We start from the raw sequence: 21336 nt of genomic DNA on the forward strand, positions 1-21336 counted from the left end.
GGAGAGGTGGGCACTGCAGGGAGTGGAGTGTTTTATTTCCCCCTCCAACTCTATTGTGATTTAATCCCTGCCCTCCCCTTCACTGTTTGATCACACAGCACTGCCCTTCGATGTGAAGGGCACTGCTTGTCACTGGCCACTCGGGTGTTTTCCTATCTTCCTGGTGGTGGAAACTGAATAAAGATTCGTGCATCTTGTGTCTTTCACTGTGTCTCACACCTGCACACACACACACAACAAAAAAAAAGACAAAACTCTAAAATTCTGACAAGACTAGACAGTGTAAATGCAGGAAATATGTTCCCAGTGACCGGGGAGTACAGAACCGGGGTTGGGAGGGAGAGCTCACAGTCTTAAGAAGACAGAGTAGAAGAGAGATGTCTTCCCCTAGAGTGTGGGGAGCCTGTAGAATTCTCTACCACAGAAAGCAGTTAATTCTGATCTCTTTCTCTTTCTCTGCACCTTCCCTGTGGCTGTAACACTCTATTTTACAGTGTTCTGCTACCCTGATGTACTTTTGTGTAGTGTGTACATCATGCAAAGCATCACTGTATCGCGATACACGTGACAACAATAAATCGATTAGTTTAAGCTGAAGCATTGTACGTAATCAAGGAAGCGTTATATATACACTTCCTCGAGTTAAAGGGATGGAAGGGTGTGGGGAGAAAGTAGGAACAGGAGTGAGTTGGATGGTCAGCCATGATCATATTAAATGTTGGAGCAGACTTCAAGGACTGAATGGGCTACTGCTTCTATATTCTATGTTGACGTTTTGTGCCCAGAGCCGAAGTGTGATGTCCTGTGATGATCTCTACAATGCCTTGAGCAGCTCATCATTCTAATTGGTTTTCTTTCCTCTACATCCTGCTTCTCTCGCCGCATCCCTGCGCCCCGCGGTGACTCGGCAGTACTCCCCCATTCTCCTCGGACGAAGACGACTCGGTTGTGGACAGTGCCTATGTCACCAGCGTGGGGGTGAAGGACGGGACCCAGGTGCGGGTTGTCCAGTCGAACCCGTTGCCGAGACCGTCGGCCCTGAGCGACGATGACGACGACTGGTCAGACACTGACATCTCGACGGAGCTGCTGAGCCCAGTTGGGGGGGCTTCTGTGGCCCGTACCCCACCAGGTACTGGCAGTACCCTGCTCTGGCATCAAGTTAATTTACATAAATGTAAGGCAAACTGGGGCAGGACTTATTCACTTAATGGTAGGGATCTGGGGAGTGTTGCCCAACAAAGAGTACTAGGGGTGCAGGTTCACAGATCTTTGAATGTGGAGTCACAGGTAGACAATGCAGGGAAGAAGGCGTCTGGTATGCTTGCCTTTAAATGGTTAGTGTGTTGAGTATGGTAGTTGGGAAGTCATGTTGTGGCCAATTAGGACATTGGTTCAGCCACTTTTGGAATATTGTTGCCAGGGTTGGAGGATCTGAGCTACTGGGAGAGGCTGAGGCTGAGGGGTGACGTTAATGAGGTTTATAAAATCTTGAGATGCATGGTTAGGATAAATAGACAAAGTCTTTTCCCTGGGGTCGGGGAGTCCAGAACAAGAGGGCATAGGTTTAGGGTGAGAGAGGAAAGATATACAAGGGACCTAAGGGGCAACGTTTTCACACAGGGGGTGATACGTGTATGGAATGAGCTAAAATCTTGAGATGCATGGTTAGGATAAATAGACAAAGTCTTTTCCCTGGGGTCGGGGAGTCCAGAACAAGAGGGCATAGGTTTAGGGTGAGAGAGGAAAGATATACAAGAGACCTAAGGGGCAACGTTTTCACACAGAGGGTGAGCTGCCAGAGGAAGTGGTGGAGGCTGGTACAATTGCAACATTTAAAAGGCATGTGGATGGGTATATGAATAGGAAGGTTTAGAGGGATATGGGCCAAATGCTGGCAAATGGGATAGGTTAGGATATCTAGTCAAGGACGAGTTGAACCGAAGGGTCTGTTTCCGTGCTGTACAGCTGTCTGACTCTGTGGTGGTGGGGTGAGTGAATGTGGTGCCAATCAAATAAGCTCCATGTCCAATTCTCCAATCCCTGGGACTCCCCACTGCCCATTAGTTGAGATATCTGCATCATCATTCAGCCCTGGGTTTCCAGTGAGCACCACACTGGCTATGACCAAATGTTAAAGAGCATTACAATAATCTCATTGCTTTTCTCATTGCTATCTTTCCCTTTACCTTGTCTGAATGGCATGTTTGTAGGAACTTGGAGATGCTTAACCCAAGAACATGAGGAAACCAGATTAAATGGCACAGAGACAAACTTAGCAACAGGATGCACAACAGGCTGTATACAGGATAGAGGAAGCCGTTTGACCCATCACAACTGAGCTGAGTCTCTGAAAGAGCAACCCACGTTGGCCAATTTGTCATTTGGATCGGATAGGGATTGGGAATCATGTATTTCCGGGGTCAGTGCTGGTTCACTTGCAGTTGATTTGGACATGGCTTTAAGAAGTAGCCCAAGCTCAGAATCTGCTGACAACTTTCACTCAAAGAATACGCTCATGTCTTCAGTGAGCTTGGGACCACAATCCTCAGGCTCAGGGATCCCAGGGCTACATCAGGTCCTAGCCCCGATCCCTGCCGTGCTTTTACCATTACCGCCCCCCTGCCAGATGAAAGATCAGTCCTCAGTAAAGATCTCACCTTCATCCCACCATGCAGCTGGATCAATGAATTCCACACGCATCAGCGACATAGAATTTTTCTTCACTGCCTCCGTGCTTACTTTTTCCATCAGGATTCCCACATTCACTCACATAAGATGGTATAAAAAAATGAAGGAACGAGATGCAAGAAGTGGCAGAGGCTGGTACAATTACAACATTTTAAAGGCATTGGGATGGGTATATGAATAGGAAGGGCTTAGAAGGATATGGGCCAAATGCTGGCTAAAGGGACTAGATTGGGTTGGGATATCTGGTCAGCATGGACGAGTTGGAGCGAAGGGTCTGTTTCCATGCTGTACACCTCTATGACTCTAAGTCACAGTAGAATGCTAGGACTGGAACCGGCCCACATGCGTGTGGCTTTATTGAGGGCTGGCTGCGGTTTATGGAATTTGTCCAGTGAGTGAGGGCGGGCTCTATCAGTGGGCAGGGCTCTTCCATTGAGCATGTGACAAGTCTGACACTTGCTGAGAAGGACAATGCACTTACTAGTCCAGAGAGCACAAGGCTGAATCCTGCTGTAGACGGTTTGAGTGCAGCTCAAATAAAGTGTGAGAACTAAAAAGCTAGCAATACGGGCAATGGAAATAGAGGAAACCGACAGGGAGAATGTGCAAACTCCACACACAGAGTTTCCCAGAGGGTGGAATCAAATCCGGGTCCCTGGTGCCGTGAGGCAGCAAGGTGCTAATCCACAGAGCCACTGAGCTATCCAGTGAATCAAAGAAGTTGCTCACCTTGGAGAGAAGAAGGCTGAGAGGAGATCCGATAGAGGTTTCCAAAATCATAAGCAGGGCTGTGCAGAGTAGATAGGGAGAACCTGTCCCCATTCGTACAAGGAACAAGAATGAGAAGGCATTGATTAAAGATTATATGCAAAAGAGGCAAAGGTGATGTGAGAAAAAACTCACAAAGTGGGTTGCACTGTCTGGAAATAAATGGAGGCTCAATTGAAGTGTTGGATTATTTGGCTGGTAATGGTGTGCAGGGATGTGGAGAAAAGGCAGGGGATTAGTGTTAGGTATTAGAACAGGAGCGGGCCAGATGGGCTGAACGACCTGCTTCTGCACGGTGACAGTTCTGTGGTGTCGCTGGTAGTGTTGGGTTTGCTGCTGCTGATGGATGTTTTGGTAACGGCGGTGTCCAGGATGCTGTTTGAGTTGTTTCTGTCATATACCCGTCCCTTTCGAACCTCTAGGAAACATGGTGCAGAGTCTGGCCAAGAGTCTCGAGAGACAACTCAGCTCCCCAGTGAAGAAACCCACCGGCGGAGTTCAACTCATCCCCACGGCCCAAGCTGCAGCCCGTACCCCTCCTGATAACCGCACCGTCGTCAAGAAGCTACAGGTAACGAGCCTCTGGGTGCCATTAATTGGCAGAAAGGGATAATTCCCCCTAGTTGATATTCAAATGCTTTCCACTCACTGAGCTTGGGGAAGGGACAGGGACCATATTGAGTTTGTAAGTTTCTCTGCCAATACAACCCGATTACTGTACAGACTCATTCCAAAGTGAGATTTTTGAGAATTTTAAGCAGGAAACAAGGGATCGACATTTGCAGGGAAAATGTTTCAGAAGGGGCTCATTGTCAAATAAAAGAGGGTAGCCATCACAGGGGAGTCTTTTCTGTTCCCAAAAAGGATCTCAGCCAGCAGCGCTGTCTATATTTACGCACAGACACACAATTGTAGAATGGCTACTACCATTTGGCCCATCTTGTCTGTACCAGCTCCCTTCACCAACAACTCACCCAGTCCCACCCTTTTCCACTTGGTCTTGTTGAAAAGGTGGGGAGTGCCTGGCTCGGATTGGCATCTAACATGTGCTTCTGGATTCAAGGAGAGCTGGGAATGGACAGGAAATCCTGGCAACACCCAGAGAATTCTACTCAGGAAGCTCACCACAAGCCACCTGGAGACTTGATTTTTACGCATGTACCTTACTCGCTGTTGTCTTTTCAACTGCTTGTTTACTTACAACACCATCCTCAAAGAACATGCCAACTCTGTTCCTGAACCATCTCCTGCTCAGTCACTGTTGTGCCTGCCAGTGTTTGATTCCAGTCGCCCTAGGCCAGGTCCCTTTTCGACTTGGTGAAAGTAGCCCCTTGCTTTCTTCCTTATCGAGCTGCAAGCATGTGATCGAGCAAGTTGTTGTGTACACTTCTCGGGATTTATTTACTGTGCAGATTTATCCCTCTGTCTTGTTCACTCATCGATGGTGTTGCGTATCCAGCAGTGCAAACTTTAATCTGACTGCTGCTGAATTCTAGGAGAAAGTGAGGACTGCAGATGCTGGAGATTAGAGTCGAAAAGTGTGGCGCTGGAAAAGCACAGCTGGTCCGGCAGCATCCGAGGAGCAGGAGAGTCGACGTTTTGGGCATAAGCCCTTCATCAGGAATGCCCGATGAAGGGCTTATGCACGAAACGTCGACTCTCCTGCTCCTCGGATGCTGCCGGACCTGCTGTGCTTTTCCAGCGCCACACTTTTGACTGCTGCTAAGTTGTAACCAAGTGGTCTCTGTCTTCGGCTGCTGGGTGGCAGCATTCCTTTCCCATCGTTTCACCTGTCACTGTTGCTTTTTCCCTTCCTTATGATTCCTGCATACTTCATAGTCAGGAGCGTTAAATTCCAAACATCTCCTTGCTTGACCCAGGGCTCTGTTGTCACCGTTACATTGTAAATCCATGTGTGACATTCGATTGCAGTTCACTTAAATTATGCATCATGCTCTGTGCAGTTCTGCACACGTACCCCTGGACCTTTTCATGTAATGATTAGATCTGATTCCCCATGCTTCAGAAATACTTTGCTGTAGTGTTTGTCCCTCCCAAAAATCTGTGATCCGTGTTGTTCAACTCTGCTGCACACACCCGACCACATATTTCCCTCCAATACCTGAGCAATCTGTCTGAACCCCCCCCTCACACAGCATAGATCAACCTCCTCCTGAGGACATTGGTGGATCCTGTTGAGGAACTAACCCGCCCCCCCACATCGAACAAGTCCCTCCTGTCCCTGAACTGTTCTCACTGCCCAAGATAAAGGCAAAACACTACGGATGCTGGAAATCCGTGACAAACGCAGAGATTGCTGGTGAAACTCTGCTTCAGAACCATCACAGCAGACTCAAAACGTTAACTCTCTTTCCCTGTCCACTGCTGCGGACAGATCCACTAAGCTTCACCCCCATTTTCTGTTTGTTTCAATACCCAGAGTACGGATGTTGTTCCATCTGCATCATGTTTGTGCATCAGTCTCTACATTACTAGGTTTTGACCTGTGTTCCTGTGCTCTCCAGCAGAAGTAACCTAGAAATTATCAATTTTTTTCAAAAATACCCAGCTTCTAAAGCTCTGACTGCAAACTTTTGTGTCTTTATCTTCAAATATCATAGTTTCTCATGTGGTATGTGAATTATGACACTTCCTGGTCTGCCCCCAGAATCTCCCCTCATGTCCCATCTAGCAATGCCTGGCACCAAGGAAGGAGTAGACCTTATTGACTCATGTTGTCAAATGCAGAAGTGTCTCCCTATCCCTTTCTCTGTTGGGATCCCTGTGACTGCTGTATCCTTGGACTTGGCTGTGGCTCCCATACCATCCTTAACCACACAATGCCATGCACCTCTTTAAGATATGGTGACCCTCACCATATGTGAGGGGGTGGGGAATTCCTGCAGCGTCTGTCTGTTCAGACCCCACTCGATGACCATCCATTACTTCCCTGTGGATTTAAATGACCACTTCACAGAAAGTTTGAGCCAGGAAGCTACCAGAGTATGTAGAGGTGCAGACATGAACTCGCTCACTGTCACGCGCACTCATTTGGGCTTCTCATGCACTCAAACACGCGCAGACAGTCACACTCCGTCTGTACTTTCCACTCCCTTGGGAAAGTTGCCAATGCAATCAAAGACCCCCTTCTCCACCCTGGTTTCTTCCACCCTCTTCCATTGGGCAGAGGATAGGTTTAAAAATAAGTACCAACAGATTCCAGAACAGCTTCTTCCCTGCTGTTATCAATGAAGAGCTTATGATCGAAAAGTCGATTCTCCTGCTCCTCGGATGCTGCCTGACCGGCTGTGCTTTTCCAATACCACACTTTAACTGTGATCTCCAGCATCTCTAGTCCTCACTTTCTCCTAGTGTGAATGAACGTCTCATAACAAGAGGGATTGAGTATAGAAGCAAAGAGGTTCTTCTGCAGCTGTACAGGACCCTGGTGAGACCACACCTGGAGTACTGTGTACAGTTCTGGTCTCCAAATTTGAGGAAAGACATTCTGGCTATTGAGGGAGTGCAGCGTAGGTTCACGAGGTCAATTCTTGGAATGGCGGGACTACCTTATGCTGAAAGACTGGAGCGACTGGGCTTGTATACCCTTGTGGTTGTGTGGAATGCTCTGCCCCAGAGGGCAGTGGAGGGCCAGTCTCTGGATTCATTTAAGAAAAAGTTGGGTAAAGCTCTCAAGGATAGTGGAATCGAGGGTTCTGGCGATAAGGCAGGAACAGGATACTGATTAAGGATGATCAGCCATGATCATATTGAATGGTGGTGCAGGCTCGAAGGGCAGAATGGCCTACTCCTGCACCTATTGTCTATTGTCTGTCTATTGTCTCATATATTAGGGTTGATCTTTCTCTGCACCTTCTCTGTAACTGTAACATTATATTCTGCATTCTGTTCTATTACCCTGATGTACTTATGTAAGGTACGGTTTTGCCTGGAAAGCACACAAAACAATGCTTTTCACTGTAGCTCAGTGCATGTGATAATAAGAGGAGGCAATGGCCTAGTGGTATTATCAGTGGACTGTTAATCCAGAGACCCAGGTAATGTTGTGGAGACCATGGGTTCAAATCTCACCACAGCAGATGATGGAATTGAATTCAATAAAATTCTGGAATTAAGAATCGAATGATGACTATGAATCCATTGTTGATTGGCGGGAAAAACCCATCTGGTTCACGAATGGCCTTTAGGGAAGGAAACTGCCATCTTTACGTGGACCCACAGCAATGTGGTAGACTCTCAACTACCTTCCGGGTAATAACTGCCGGCCTACCCAGCCACACCCTCATCCCATGAACGAATAAGGGAAAAATAATAAATCAAACCAAATCAAATCACTCATTCATCTGCTCACTTACAGACTGTCCATATTCATACAGGCTTTCACTGCATTTCATACTCCCCAGTTCTCTAAGCCCTCCCAGCTCCTCTGAGGGTTGGAGTGGACTTGATGGGCCGATTGGCCTGCTTCAACACTATAGCGATTCTATTCTACTCTAGCTATCTCGGTCATGCCGTTCCCTGTAATCAATCTCGCCTTTCTGTTGGCAGCTATCGGATAATGATGAGAGTGACCTGGACATCTCGTCGATCGAGGAGGTCTCCGAAGAGTTTCTCGCGAAAGCAGCGATCTCGAAGCCAGTGGCAGCGCCGAGGCAAAGTGCCGAGCCATCCATCTCTCAGGGAACCAGCGCCTGGAGCTCATCCACCAGCAGAGGGGCAGGTTGGTAGCGAGAACTACCTGCATGCTCAACATAGCATTCATCCAAAAGAAACAGACTGGTTTGGGGGGCTTTTGTTTGACACTTTTGACCGTTTTTACATCAAAGTGATGTTGTGTTTGTATATTTGTGAATCAACCCTTGTCCTGTCATGTCTTGAATCTAGGATGTGTAAAAAGATAAGTTTGATATATGTGTGTTTAAAAAAAGTGACAACTGTTGAACGTATTTGAAGAAGAATGCCTCACAATAATGGAGTCAGCTGACCCGACCTTGCTAAGCCTCCTCACTTATTCTCGCAGGATACAGAACTCGACTGTCGTGTCTCCCTCCCAGTGTCTGCTGAAGGCACTGTTCTAAGTCAGGAACAAATTTCACATTGCCCACTCCCCTTGACTAGTTGACCCAACCAGCGTGTATATTGGCAGGCTGTTTGACAATGGAAGCCACCACAGATGCACCCAGTTCCAATTTCACCTGAAAGGCAGGACTTATAGCTATGGGGCTTATCACCAGTCAGGGCTATCTCCTACCTTCTCAGACACTGGAGTATAGCCAGTGTTCGTGCCTGTGTATCTGTGCCCCTCTGCAGGCACGGGGAGCAGTGAAATCCCCTTCCGTGACCTGAGATTCCAGGGCATTGTAATACCTGAGCACAACACCGCCATGGCAGGGACAATCTCCTAGTCCTGTTCCTCAGCGGGGGCCATTTGCACTTTACCAGTCATTGGACAACAGGATAGGGCACTGTGGTGGCTCAGTGGTTGGCACTGGTGCCTCACAGCACCAGGGACCCGGGTTTGATTCCACCGTGGGGTGATTGTCTGCGTGGAGTTTGCACATTCATAGAATCCCTACAGTGACGAAACAGGCCCTTCGGCCCAACAAGTCCACACCGACCCTCCGAAGAGTAACCCACTCAGACCCATTCCCCTACCCTATATTTCCCCCTGACTAACGTACCTAACCTACACATCCCTGAACACTATGTGCAATTTAACATCTTTGGATTGTGGGAGGAAACTGGAGGAAACCCACGCAGACACTGGGAGAATGTGCAAACTCCACACAGACAGTCGCCTGAGGCTGTAATCAAACCGAGGTCCCTGATGCTATGAGGCAGTAGTGCTAACCACTGAGCCACTGTGCTGCCCCAATGACTCGCCATGTCTGTGTGGGTTTCCTCCCACAGTCCAAAGGTGTGCAGGTAAGGTGGGTTAGTTTTGGGAAATGCAGGGTTACAGGAACAGGGTTGGGTAGGGTCTGGGTGAGATGCCCTTTGGAGGGTCGGTGTGGATGGCCTGCTTCTGCACTGCAGGGATTATATAAAGCACACTATAGTCAAAATGCGAGGGAAGATTCACACAGTCACTTTAAAGTGATTTGATAGCCCATGCATCACCTATACTTTACCATGTTTTAGGGAATTAACTGATTGGAACCTCTCTGTGTAATGAGCTGAGTCTATTGTCATCTGTTTGTACTGTGTTGAGTTTGAAGGGGAGAGGAGTATTTGCTGCTGGTTGTATTTTATCTACAAATGCTTTTTGAAAAATCGAGTAGATTCATTGATGTCCATGAGGGGGTGCACTACAAGGGAGTACAGGTGAGAGAATGATCCCTGCTCTATTAGAGTCTACTTTATCAGCAGCATTTCCTTTGAGTGTGGCTGTCTACGGGAATTCCTGCATTTACTGTTGTCTTTATTCCAAATTGTATCTTGTTGCCCTATTGTGTGAAACAGAATAAACAGATTGCTTCTTCAGCCCTTTTATTACTGCTTCATGTGCTTTGAAAGTACTTTTCAGCAGTTGTGTGCATTTGCTCGGTTGCTGTTCATTGCCAGTGGTATGTCTATCCTTTCGGAATTAATTCTTTCATGGGATGTGGGTGTCACTGGCAAGACCAGCATTTGTTGCCTGTTCCTTATTAGCCTTGAACTGAGTGACCTGTTACGACCTTTTCAGAGGTTCGTTCAGAGTCAGTGCATCACTGTGTGGTCTGGTGTCACAGGTAGACCAGACCAAATAAAGATCTGAGTGAACCGATGGGTTATTACAACAACTGGTGATCGTTTTCACAGTCACTATTACTGAGACTAGCCTTATACTCTGACTTCTGAATGAATTGAATTCAAATGGCACCAACTGCTATGGTGAGATTTGAACCCATGTCTGGGCCCCTAGATTGCTCACCCAATTATGTTATTATTAGGCCACCATTTCTCTAAAAGCAGTCACTAATGGAGCTACATCAACGTTTCAAGTCTTAAAATGGCAGCATCTTTCTCATGGAGAGCAGTGCCTGGAAGATATGGAATGTTGTCCACAGGGTTTTTGCACTCATTGGTATCTACACCCGTGTTGTCAGTATGTTCATTCCACAATGTTGGCCAATCCCTGGAGACGGCCATGCTATGAATTTTTATTTTATCAGTCATAATAAGAAACAGGTAAACCATTTGTTCTACACAGCCTGGCGAGAACTTACCTTTGACTAATGTCAATGTGCAATGGTGCCAAACGGGTCACCAATTCTACATTAAAAATGCCCGACAGAATTGCGGATGCTGGAAATCAGAAACCAAAGCAAAAACTGATGGAAAATCTCAGCAGGTCTGGCAGCGTCTGTGGAGAATAATGGGAGTTAATGTCTTGGGTCCAATGACCCTTGTTCTGAACTCATGATAGCTAGGAAAGAATTGCTTTTTATCTAGAATTGGGGGGGTGGGGTGGGGTAAGGAGTAAACAATAGGTTGAGATAGAGCCCAAAGAGGGAGAAGAACAGTTGGACAGGCAAAGGAATGGATAACGATTAGCCAAGGAGAATGAATAGCCACTAATGAGCACTATTAGGGGTTTCCAATGGCTTGTGTGTAATAGCAGCCCATGTGATAATAAGGCCTGGTGTGTTTGGGTTGGGGTAAGGACATGGGAGAAGATGTCTCAAACCTTAAAATTGTTGATATTGAGTCAAGAAGGCTGTAGGGTTCTTAAGCAGAAAACGAGGTTCTGTTCTTCCAGCTTGTACTGAGCTTCATTGGAGCGCTGCAGTAAGCCTGAGACAGAGATATTGACCGGGGAACAACGTGGTGTGGCAGGCAGTTGGAAGCTCAGTGTGATTTTTGTGGGCCAAACGTAGGTGTTCTGTGAAGCAGTCACCCAGTCTATGCTTCATCTCTCCAATGTAGAGGAGACCACACTTTGAGCAGTGAATGCAGTGAGAGAAGTGCTGGTAAAGCGCTGCTTCACTTGGAAGGTGTGTTTGAGTCATTGGATTCCTAGGAGGGAGGAAGCAAATGGACAGGTGCTACACCTTCTGAGGTTGCAGGGGAAGGAACTGTGGGTCTGTGGGGGGTGGGATGTTGGGAGTGAAGGAGCAGTGGACCAGGGTGTCCCAAAGGGAACGGTCCTTGCAGAAGGCTGACAAAGGAGGGGAGGGGAATATGTGGCTGGTGGTGGCATACCACTGGAGGTGACAGAAATGGCAGCTAATGATCTCTGGATGTGGATGCTGGTGGGATGGGAGGTGAGGACAAGGGGGACCCTATCGCTGTTGCAGAAGGGAAGAAAGAGGGTGAGGGCCAAGTGCAGGAGATGGGTTGGACCCAGCTGTGGGCTCTGTCAACAACAGTGCTAGGGAATCCTTGGTTGATGAAGAAGCTGAACATTTCGGAGGCTCCCTTGTCAAAGTTGGCATCGTCAGAATAGATGCGACGGAGGGGGAGGAACTGGGAGAGTGGAACGTGATCTTGACAGGAAGCAGGGTTTGATGATGTGTAATCAAGGTAACTGTGAGAGTCGGTTGGCTTGTAATGGGCATTGGTGGCCAGCGTATCCCCAGAAATGGAAACAGAAATGTCAGTGAAGGGAAGGGAGGAGTCAGAGATGAACCAATTGAAGGTGATAGCACGGTGGAAATTGGAAGTGAAATTTCCAATTCTGGATGAGGCCGGAAGCTGCACTAACGAAACCGTTGAATTACTGCAGAAAACGTTGTGGGTGGGGTCCAGAATAGGACTGGAATAAGAAATGTTCCATGTACCCTGCAGAGAGACAGGCGTAACTGGGGCCCGTGAGGGTACCCATGGCCACCTCCTCTGCCCTGAAGGAAATGAGAGGAGTTAAAAGCGAAGGTGTTCAGAGCCTTGGCCAGGCTGAGGAGGCTGGGGGGAGATGGGATGGTTCAGGCATTTGTTCCAGGAAGAAGCAGAGAGCCCTGGGACCGTCTTGATGGGCGTGTACAGGGATTGCAGGTCCATGGTAAAGAGGAGGCGGCTGGAACCCGCAAACCGGAAATTCTGAAACTGATGTAAAGCATCAGAGGAATCGTGGAGGTAAGTGTGAAGGGGCTGGACACACGGAGGAAAAGAAAACCCGAGTTGAGGTCGGAAGAGATGAGTTCAGTGGGGCAGGAGCAGGCAGAAACAATGGGTCTGCCCAGGCAGTCCTGTTTGTGGGTTTTGGGAAGGAGATAGAAGCGAGCTGTGTGGGGCTGGGGGAGGCAGTGGAGGGGGAGATCACTGGACAGAATTAGATACATGGTGAAAGTGAGGGCTGCAGATGCTGGAGATCAGAGTCACGATTAGACTGGTGCTGGAAAAGCACAGCAGGTCAGGCAACATCCGACGAGCAGGAAATCGACGTTTTGGGCAAAAGCCCTTAATCAGGAATGAGGCTAATTAGATATGTGACCATTGTGGACTCAATGGCCAATTCTCCAGTTTGGCTGATTCTCCATGGCTCACTCTATGGGACATTGGGCATGTTAACAGTGGAAGGCTAATTTGGTTTTGCCCCTATGATACTATCATCTGCAGGTTAAAATGTATCCCTGGAAATTAAATGAGAAAACACTATTTAGCCTCAAACTCCACTGTCCCGGTACTGTCTTCCTTTTTATGTTGGGATGCTCTCATTAACCATCCCCTGCTCAGAACTCTGTCTTGTTGTTGGTGTCCCTGTCCAACTGCTGACCCGACTGACCATGCATTATGTCCATGTCCTGTGTATTCCATCTCCTGAGCTAAACTTCTACATGAACTGTTCAATCGACAAAGACAACTTGAAAGAAATGTTATTCATTCATACTCACAAATAGCCCCAGCCTGCATTAGCATAATCCGTCTCCTTCCCATCCCTTTCCTGTGACTCCCCCCCCACCCCTCACCCATTGTCTTGTTTCCCATGGGTTACCGGGTCATTTATGGATGGATCTATTTATCCCCGTATCTGTCTCTATAACAGTCCACAGAGATGGCTGGCAGTAGGCAGTGTGGAGTTTGTTGACCCTCTGACAACTTGTTCTGCTCATCTATTGACATATTCATCCCTCCTGCACTACTGCTTAACATCAGGAGACCTACCAGATGATCGACACCTTGGTTTTAGGTGCTTTGGGACTATTAGTGAGAAACACGGGAAGGAATCCTTTATTGTCTCACTCCCAGCTGCCCAGGGTACCCATATGGTTGGGTGACTGTGTGGCTTGTTTCACATTGGGAATCCTGATACTGAACTTAGTCCATATTAACCTGACCTATGCTTCACATGCAACCCTAAGCTCAGAGCATTGGCTGTTGTTTGAGGACAAGATGTTATCATTGATGTCCTCACCTCGCTCAAAATGAGTGTGACCGGGGAGGGTCAGGAATCCCCGTGGCCAATTATCCTTTTATATTCTCTCCACCTACCCCGCTCCACTCCACCTGGTTATTGCCAGCCTGGGCAAACTTCAGTCCCTGTCCCAACTGAGGACGTGTAATTTAGCTCAGGCCTGAGTCCTCCCTGGTTTGATATGACCGAGCTCCACACTTGCCAATCCTTTTATCAGCTGTGATAGCAGACCTTTCCCTGTTCATTGTGGGAAAGCCTCAATTTCAAGTATCAGTTCATCATAGATTCGGAGATAAGGCCCTTCGGCCATTGTGCCTGTGCTGGCTATCAAGCTGCTCTAGTTCCATTTTTCAGCGTTTGAGAACAGAGTTCTTAAGGTTAACTGAAGGTCACATCAGCAGGAATCATGTAGTCAGACACCCATATTTGGAAAGTGCACTATTCCGATGAATAAGGCTTTTAAAGACCTTCTCTCAGGCAAAAAGGAGGCAAAGTGTGAATGTTTATTGATAACAAAATCTCAGCACTTGCTAAGTCACAGCTACCACTTCCCCATTCGCTCTACACATCCCTTCATATCAGATTGGAAACGTCCTGTTTCTCTGGGCATAGTACCATAGAGATGCTTCCTCTCTGTCCGGTTAAGTGTATTAATACATTAATTAATTAACTAATACACGGAGCTCAACTTGTGTCTCACTCTGTCCTGTGCTGCCCTGGTCTCTGACTGATTTCCTTCCTGTACAATAACAAACAAGCAAATAAACTTGAGCCATACACAAGTAGGTATCTATATCAGTCTGTCCAGAGCTCCGACACACCCTGGCCAGAGAGTGATTAATACTCGCTTGGGCGTGATGCATAGAGAAACCACACACTAGTCCGTTTAACACCCTTTCTGAAATGTTTGCATTGCTTGGCACAGAAACAAAAGAGGCAGTCCTCTTATCTAATCTCAATATCTCCTCAGAGGCTGGAACCTCCTGGTTCCGGTTGATAATCAGCAAGCCTGCTTTAAAGATTCAGCGAGGCCCTGTGGTGTTTTTTTTTGAATGAGGTGGGTTTGGGTTGCTCCACTTCTGTGAGCAGTTAAAAGGTTGTTGCCTTGCCTCCTTCACCCACATCTCAGGGTTGCTGCTCACTAGGTCAGCATGAATTGGCCATCTCTGACTGCCCTGGAGGAGTTGATGGTGAGCTGCCTTCTTGAACCGCAGCTAGAGACAAAAAAAAAACCTGTAGATGCTCTGCAGATAAAGTGGGGGCGGGAGCAGGGTGGTGAAGTGGGGCTAGGTGAAGACAGGTAGAGAGTGCGACCTGGTTAGTCGACGGGAGGAATGAATCTGGTTGGTGGCTAGGAGGGGTGGAAAGGAGAGGGATGGGAAGGGAGGCTATTTGAAATTGGAGCACTCAATGTTGAGTCCTCCGGGCTGTAGGCTCCCCAGGCAGAAGGTGAGGTGTTGTTCTTCCAATTTGCAGTTGAACCACAGTAGCCCTTGGTATGTTGGGATCCCCCACAGAGTGGTCAGAGAGGGAGTTTCAGGATTTAGACCCAGTGAAATGAAAGAATAGTGACATATTTCCAAATGGGTCAGGATGGAGGAGCGAATTAGTACAGAAGCTGGAATCTGTACTGAAAACAACAAATGCTGGAGATTACAGCAGATCAGGCAGCATCCATGGAGGGAGAGAGAGCAAGCTAACGTTTCGAGTTGGGATGACTCTTCTTCAGAGCTGAAATGAAATGTGGAGGGGGTAGTATGGTGGGGCTGGAAGGATGGTGGAGAAAGGATGCTGATAGTTCAGATTAAGTGATCGGAATATGAGAATGGCAGAACAGTGGTGTTTAACTGTCAGACTGGAAAGAACAGACAGTCCCACTGGGATGAGGGGAGATGGGACATGGTGACAGAGAATGTAACAAGTAAAATAATAGAAAGGAAAGGAATGGGAGTGAGTTCACAATTTGAAGGTGTTGAACTCAATATGAAGTTCAGAAGGTTGTAAAGTGCCTAGTCTGAAGGTGAGATGTTCTTCCTCCATTTTGTGCTGTGATTCACTGGAGCACTGCTGCATGCCAAGGACAGACATGTGGGCATGCGACAGGAAGCTGTGTTAAAATGACCAATTACAGGAAGGTCAGGGTCATGCTTGTGCACAGACTGGAGGTGCTCCACATAGCAATCAGCCAGTCTGTGTTGGGTGCCTCCAGTGTAGAGTAGGCCCACATTGGGTGCAGTGAATACAATACACAAGACTGGAGGAGGTACAGGTGAAATGCTGCTTCACCCAGAAAGACCTTGGATGGTGACCAGGGAGGAGGGGAAGGGGCAGGTATTGCACCTTCTGCAGTTACATGGGAAGGTGCTGTTGGTGGTGTTGACGGTCCTGGAATGGACTAGGGTTTCCTGGAGAGAATGGTCCCTGCGGAATGCAGACCGGGGAGTGAGGGAAAGATGTGTTTGGTGGTGGTGGTGTTCTGCTGGAGTTGTCTGAAATGGCGAAGAATGATCCTTTGACTGCGGACACTGGTGGGATGCAAAGTGAGGACAAGGGGAACCCAATCACGTCTTTGTGAGTGATGGGCAGGGGCAAGGGTGATAGGTCAGATGAGGTTGAAGGCCCAGTTAACCACAGTGGGTGGGAAACCACAGTTATGGAAGAAGCCAACCCTCTCAGCAGCATTGTTTTGGAAGTTGGCATCATCTGAACAGAGCTGAAAATGTGTTGCTGGAAAAGTGCAGCAGGTCAGGCAGCATCCAAGGAGCAGGAGAATCGACGTTTCGGGCATGAGCCCTTCTTCAGGCTCATGCCCGAAACGTCGGTTCTCCTGCTCCTTGGATGCTGCCTGACCTGCTGCGCTTTTCCAGCAACACATTTTCAGCTCTGATCTCCAGCATCTGCAGTCCTCACTTTCTCATCATCTGAACAAGATGCAATGTAGGTGAACTGGGAGAATGGGATGGAGTCCTTGCAGGACATGGGGTGTGAGGAGTGTAGTGAAAGGAGCTATGGGAGTCGATGGCTTTGTAGTGGATGGCATTGGACAGTTTATTCCCTGAAATGGAGCCAGAGGGGTCAAGGAAAGAAAAGGAAGTGTCAGGATGGTGTGGGGTCAGGGGGGAGTTTTGTGTATGGATGGTGGTGTGGCTGCAGGTCGAGGAGATGATGCTGAAGGAGCCGTGACGAGTTATTGCAGTACATATGGTGGATGAACACAATGCTGCCATGTGTGATGGTGATCGGGATAGTGAATAAGCTGGTGAACGATGTGCCCACCAAGAGGGCCCCTCTGGCCTGGATTACTACAGGTCAACAATGCTAGATATGCAGGTCTCTGTAAGTCTAAACCAAGACAGCTTTAGAGTTACCTGAGAGCAGGTAATACTCATTTTAGGTTGTACTTAAGAGTTGGATTTTCACCAGCACCATAAAGCTTTTAGAGGGAAGTGAGGGCTGGAGTGCATTAGCTCCCTCTTCAACATGTCACACATAGACAGGGTGGGGAAAAAGGTGTTTAGCATGCTTGCCTTCATTGTTCAGAGCATCGATGTCATGTCACGGCTGTACAAGACATTGATAAGACATTCGAAGTACTGCATACAATTCTGGTTGCCCTTCTATAGGAAGGGTATCTTTAAACTGGAAAGGATGCAAAAATAAAATGGCAAGAATGTTACTGGGACTGTAGGATTTGATTTTTTAGGAGAGGCTGGATAGGCTGGACCTTTCTCTCTGCCGTGTTGGAGGCTGAGGGGTGACCTTATAGAGGTTTATAAGATCATTAGAGGCAAAGCTAAGGTGAGTAGCTGAGATCTTTTCCCCAGGGTAGGGGAGTCCAAAACTGGAGGGCGTAGGTTTGAGGTGAGAGGGGAACGATTTACAAGGGATTTGAGGGGCAACTTTTCACTCAGAGGGTGGTGTATATACAGAACAAACGTCCAGAGGATGGGTACAATTACAACATTTAAAAGACATTTGGACAGGTACATGGAAAGGAAAGGTTTAGACAGACATGGGTGAAATGTGGGCAAATGGGACTAGTTTAGTTTAGGAAAGGTGATCAGTATGGGTGAGTTGGGCCGAAGGGCCTCTTTCTGTGCTGCATGAACCTATGAATTTATAACTTTAATTTGACTTAATTGCCTCACCCCCCCTTGCTTTCCCTCCTTGTTGATTTTTGTTTTAGTTATTGTCGTACTGCAGCAGGCAGTGTTGTTTGCTTATTAAATGGCGGGTTTCTTTATGTTTAAAAAAAAAGGTGTGTTTTTCAAAGTAGCTATCACTAGGTAGGCAGTGGGCCAAGGAGTGCATTATAGTTCTGGGACGCCAGTCTCTGATTCACATTTATATCCATACCAGGGTGTCCTTGGAGAGGGAGCACATGGTGCCCAGTGTTACTCTTGAGGCATTTTGGAACAGGTTGGCACCGCAGGGGGCTGTGGAAATGCACCATTTCCTCCACCAACACCATTTTGATTTAGTCCTCCAGATTTTCTCCCACTTTGGGTTTTGTTTTAATTTATTGATTGTTCGTGCCCCTGGTTTTTGTTCTGTTTGTAATTTTGTTAATTGGTTCATTGAAGAAAAAGCATTTCTTCCCCCCCCCTCCCCCCCCCCCACACCAAGTGGGGAGATAGGGAGAGGATCCCGAAGGGAAGGGTACCTGGTTCTGGATTGTTGTTTAACAGTGAAAGGGTGGTAAACCACAGAGAGTCTTCAGCTCCCTCATCCAATGGATGGATATCTGTCTTTAAATGACAGTTGTCCAGGCTTTGACCGAGTTCTGTGACCCCTGCTGGAGCTGCCCTTCATCCCCTGCCCCCTCTCAGTGTTTTTCCTTTGTCTTGTGTGTGGGTGCATGTTGGCATACGCTTATACCATTTACCCGCTGCTTTATCATTCCTGTTGCGCTCCTGCATTCTCATGATCATCCTGGACAAGCAGTTCCTGAAATACAGAAACCCAAAGAGCGAGCAAGATCAGGCTCAATATACTTTTGCGGCCTCACATGAGCCAGTGACCATTGCAGAGACATTAAGATCAGGGACCCAGATAGCAAGACTGAACATCTAGTACAGGCATGAGAGGAGTGAATAGCACAGGCCAGCTTGAAAACCCTCGCACCTTCCTCACTGTGTAGTTCAGTCGCACTGAAACCCTCCAGGTCAGGGGTGCAGGCACTTGTTCTTGCATCTGGTGTATTTGAACTTTTGACATGTCTGTCAATAACCTTACTTCAGTTATTGTGCAGCAAATGTCAACGCAACTGCTTTTCCTTGAAGCACATTGTAGCGCCATTCTTCAAACCAAACGCTATGACACACCCAAGACTGCGCAAGTATTTAGCCGACCCACCCAGCTGAGGGCTGTTTGTGCAAAGTGAAGGTGGAATAATCATATCAGTGAAGCGGTGGAATAAGCAGCTCGCAGGTTTCACCCAGCAGATTGCAGGGCACAAAATCATTTTACACTTCCATAATCGTCTTCCCTTCAATTATTATTGTAATTTCTGGCCAGCGTTTTGTGGAGTTCATTGTGTGGACTTGGCTCAATGGTAGCACTCTTTCACTCATGCTAAAAGTTTGTGGGTTCAAGTCTATCTCCAGAAATTTGAGGCAATATTATCTTGGCTGATGTTCCAGTCTAGTAACGAAGAGTTGAAGGCAAATGGGATATTGGCCTTTATTTGGGAACTGGGGGAATTGAAGTACAGTGCTGACCCCGGAATCTGAACGCCCTATTGTTCAAACAAATTGGAATCCGAACTATTATTTTGAGAAACGTTTGCCCTAAAACCCGAACAGATTTTCAGAATCCGAACACCACGTACCGTTCAGGTCGCACGTTGTTTGTTCAGTTCGTCCCGGGAAGTAGTCATGAAAGCATCTCTCGTGTGTCCATCACTAGTTTACCTCGTGTTTTCACTTTGTTTCATGCTGTTTTTTTTAATTATCACCCTTGTGCATTCACCATGGCACCCAAGAAGAGCAGTGAAGCAAATAATCTTCAGTGAATCTTATTTTACCTTTACCATGTGTATTTGCAGTTAAAAGTGTCTTGAAAATGTTATTTTGGGGGCCAGAAATGGATTAATTCGCTTTCCATTATTTCTTATGGGGAAAATAGTTTCGGAATCCGAACTTTTCGCAATCGGAACAGCCTCCTGGGATGAATTAAAGTCGGATTCCGAGGCACCACTGTATACAGGTAGTTATGTATTTCTACAGCTATGTACGATATTGATAAAACCATGCCCAGAATACTGCGCAGAGTTTTCAGAGTCATACAGCATGGGAAACAGACCCTTCAATACAACCAGTCCATGCTGACCATGTTCCCAAACTAAACTAGTCCCACCTGCCTGCACTTGGCCCATGTCCCTCCAAACATTTCTTTTTCATGTACTTATCCAAACGTCTTTTCAACATTGTAACTGTACCTCCATCCACCACTTCTTCGGGCAGTTCATTCCACATACAAACTACTTACTGTGTAAAAAAAGTTGCCCCTCGTGTCATTTTTAAATCTTTCTCTTCTCACCTTAAAAATATGCCCCCAAGTTTCCCTACCCTAGGGAAATGACTCTTGTCATTCACCTTAACTGTGCCCCTCATGATTTTATAAACCTCTATAAGGTCACTTCAACCTCTTATGCTCCGGTGAAAAAGGTCGTAGTGTTTCCAGTCTATTTTTATAAGTCAAACTCTCCATTCAGGGCAACATCCCAGTAAATCTTTTCTGAGCCCTCTCCAATTTAATAACATCCTTCCTATAACAGGCCAACCAGAACTGCACACAGTACTCCAGAAGAGGCCTTACCAATGTCCTGTACAACCTCAACATTGTGTCTCCTTATTTAAGGAAACATATACTGGGATTGGAGGCAGTTCAGAGGAGTGTCATTCAGCTGATTCCAGGGATGTTTTATGAGGAAATGTCGAGCATCTTGGCCCTACTGGAATTTAGAGAATGAGAGTTGATCTTACTGAAGTCTGTGATATTTTGAGGGTGCTTGACATAGAGTCTCAGAGTCATAGAGATGTACAGCATGGAAACAGACTCTTCGGTCCATCTCTTATATGCTGACCAGCTATTCCAACCTAATCTAGTCCCATTTGCCAGCACTTGGCCCATATACCTCTCAACCCTTCCTTCTCATATACCCATCCAGATGCCTTTTAAATGTTGCAATTGTACCAGCCTCCACCACTTCCTCTGGCAGCTTATTCCATACACGTACCACTCTCTGTGTGAAAAAATTGCCCCGTAGGTCTCTTTTATATCTTTCCCCTCTCACCCTAAACCTATGCCCTCTAGCTCTGGACTCCCCAACCCCAGGGAAAAGACTTTGTCTATTTATCCTATCCATGCCCCTCATAATTTTGTAAACCTCAGCCTCCAACGCTCCAGGGAAAACAGCCCCAGCCTGTTCAGCCTCTCCCTAAAGCTCAAATCCTCCAACCCTGGCAACATCCTTGTAAATCTTTTCTGAACTCTTTCAAGTTTCACAACATCTTTCCGAT

The 21336-nt window shown here is 47.2% G+C and overlaps 1 protein-coding gene across 5 annotated transcripts in view; it reads left to right on the forward strand.

Annotated features, from left to right (window-relative positions):
- Positions 1 to 21336, forward strand: part of LOC122555728 (zinc finger protein DZIP1L-like) — a 148178-nt gene that overhangs the window by 69777 nt on the left and 57065 nt on the right. For 4 of the 5 annotated variants that reach the window (XM_043701783.1, XM_043701784.1, XM_043701785.1 and 1 more), the window contains 4 exons: positions 912 to 1132; positions 3882 to 4030; positions 8029 to 8200; positions 19940 to 20020. In XM_043701783.1, coding sequence (XP_043557718.1) covers positions 912 to 1132; positions 3882 to 4030; positions 8029 to 8200; positions 19940 to 20020 — 623 coding nt within the window. The remainder of the gene's footprint in view (positions 1 to 911; positions 1133 to 3881; positions 4031 to 8028; positions 8201 to 19939; positions 20021 to 21336) is intronic. The other variant, XM_043701782.1, reaches the window with a different exon arrangement.

This window comes from Chiloscyllium plagiosum, chromosome 13 (assembly GCF_004010195.1).
Source record: "Chiloscyllium plagiosum isolate BGI_BamShark_2017 chromosome 13, ASM401019v2, whole genome shotgun sequence".
Classification (NCBI taxonomy): domain Eukaryota; kingdom Metazoa; phylum Chordata; class Chondrichthyes; order Orectolobiformes; family Hemiscylliidae; genus Chiloscyllium; species Chiloscyllium plagiosum.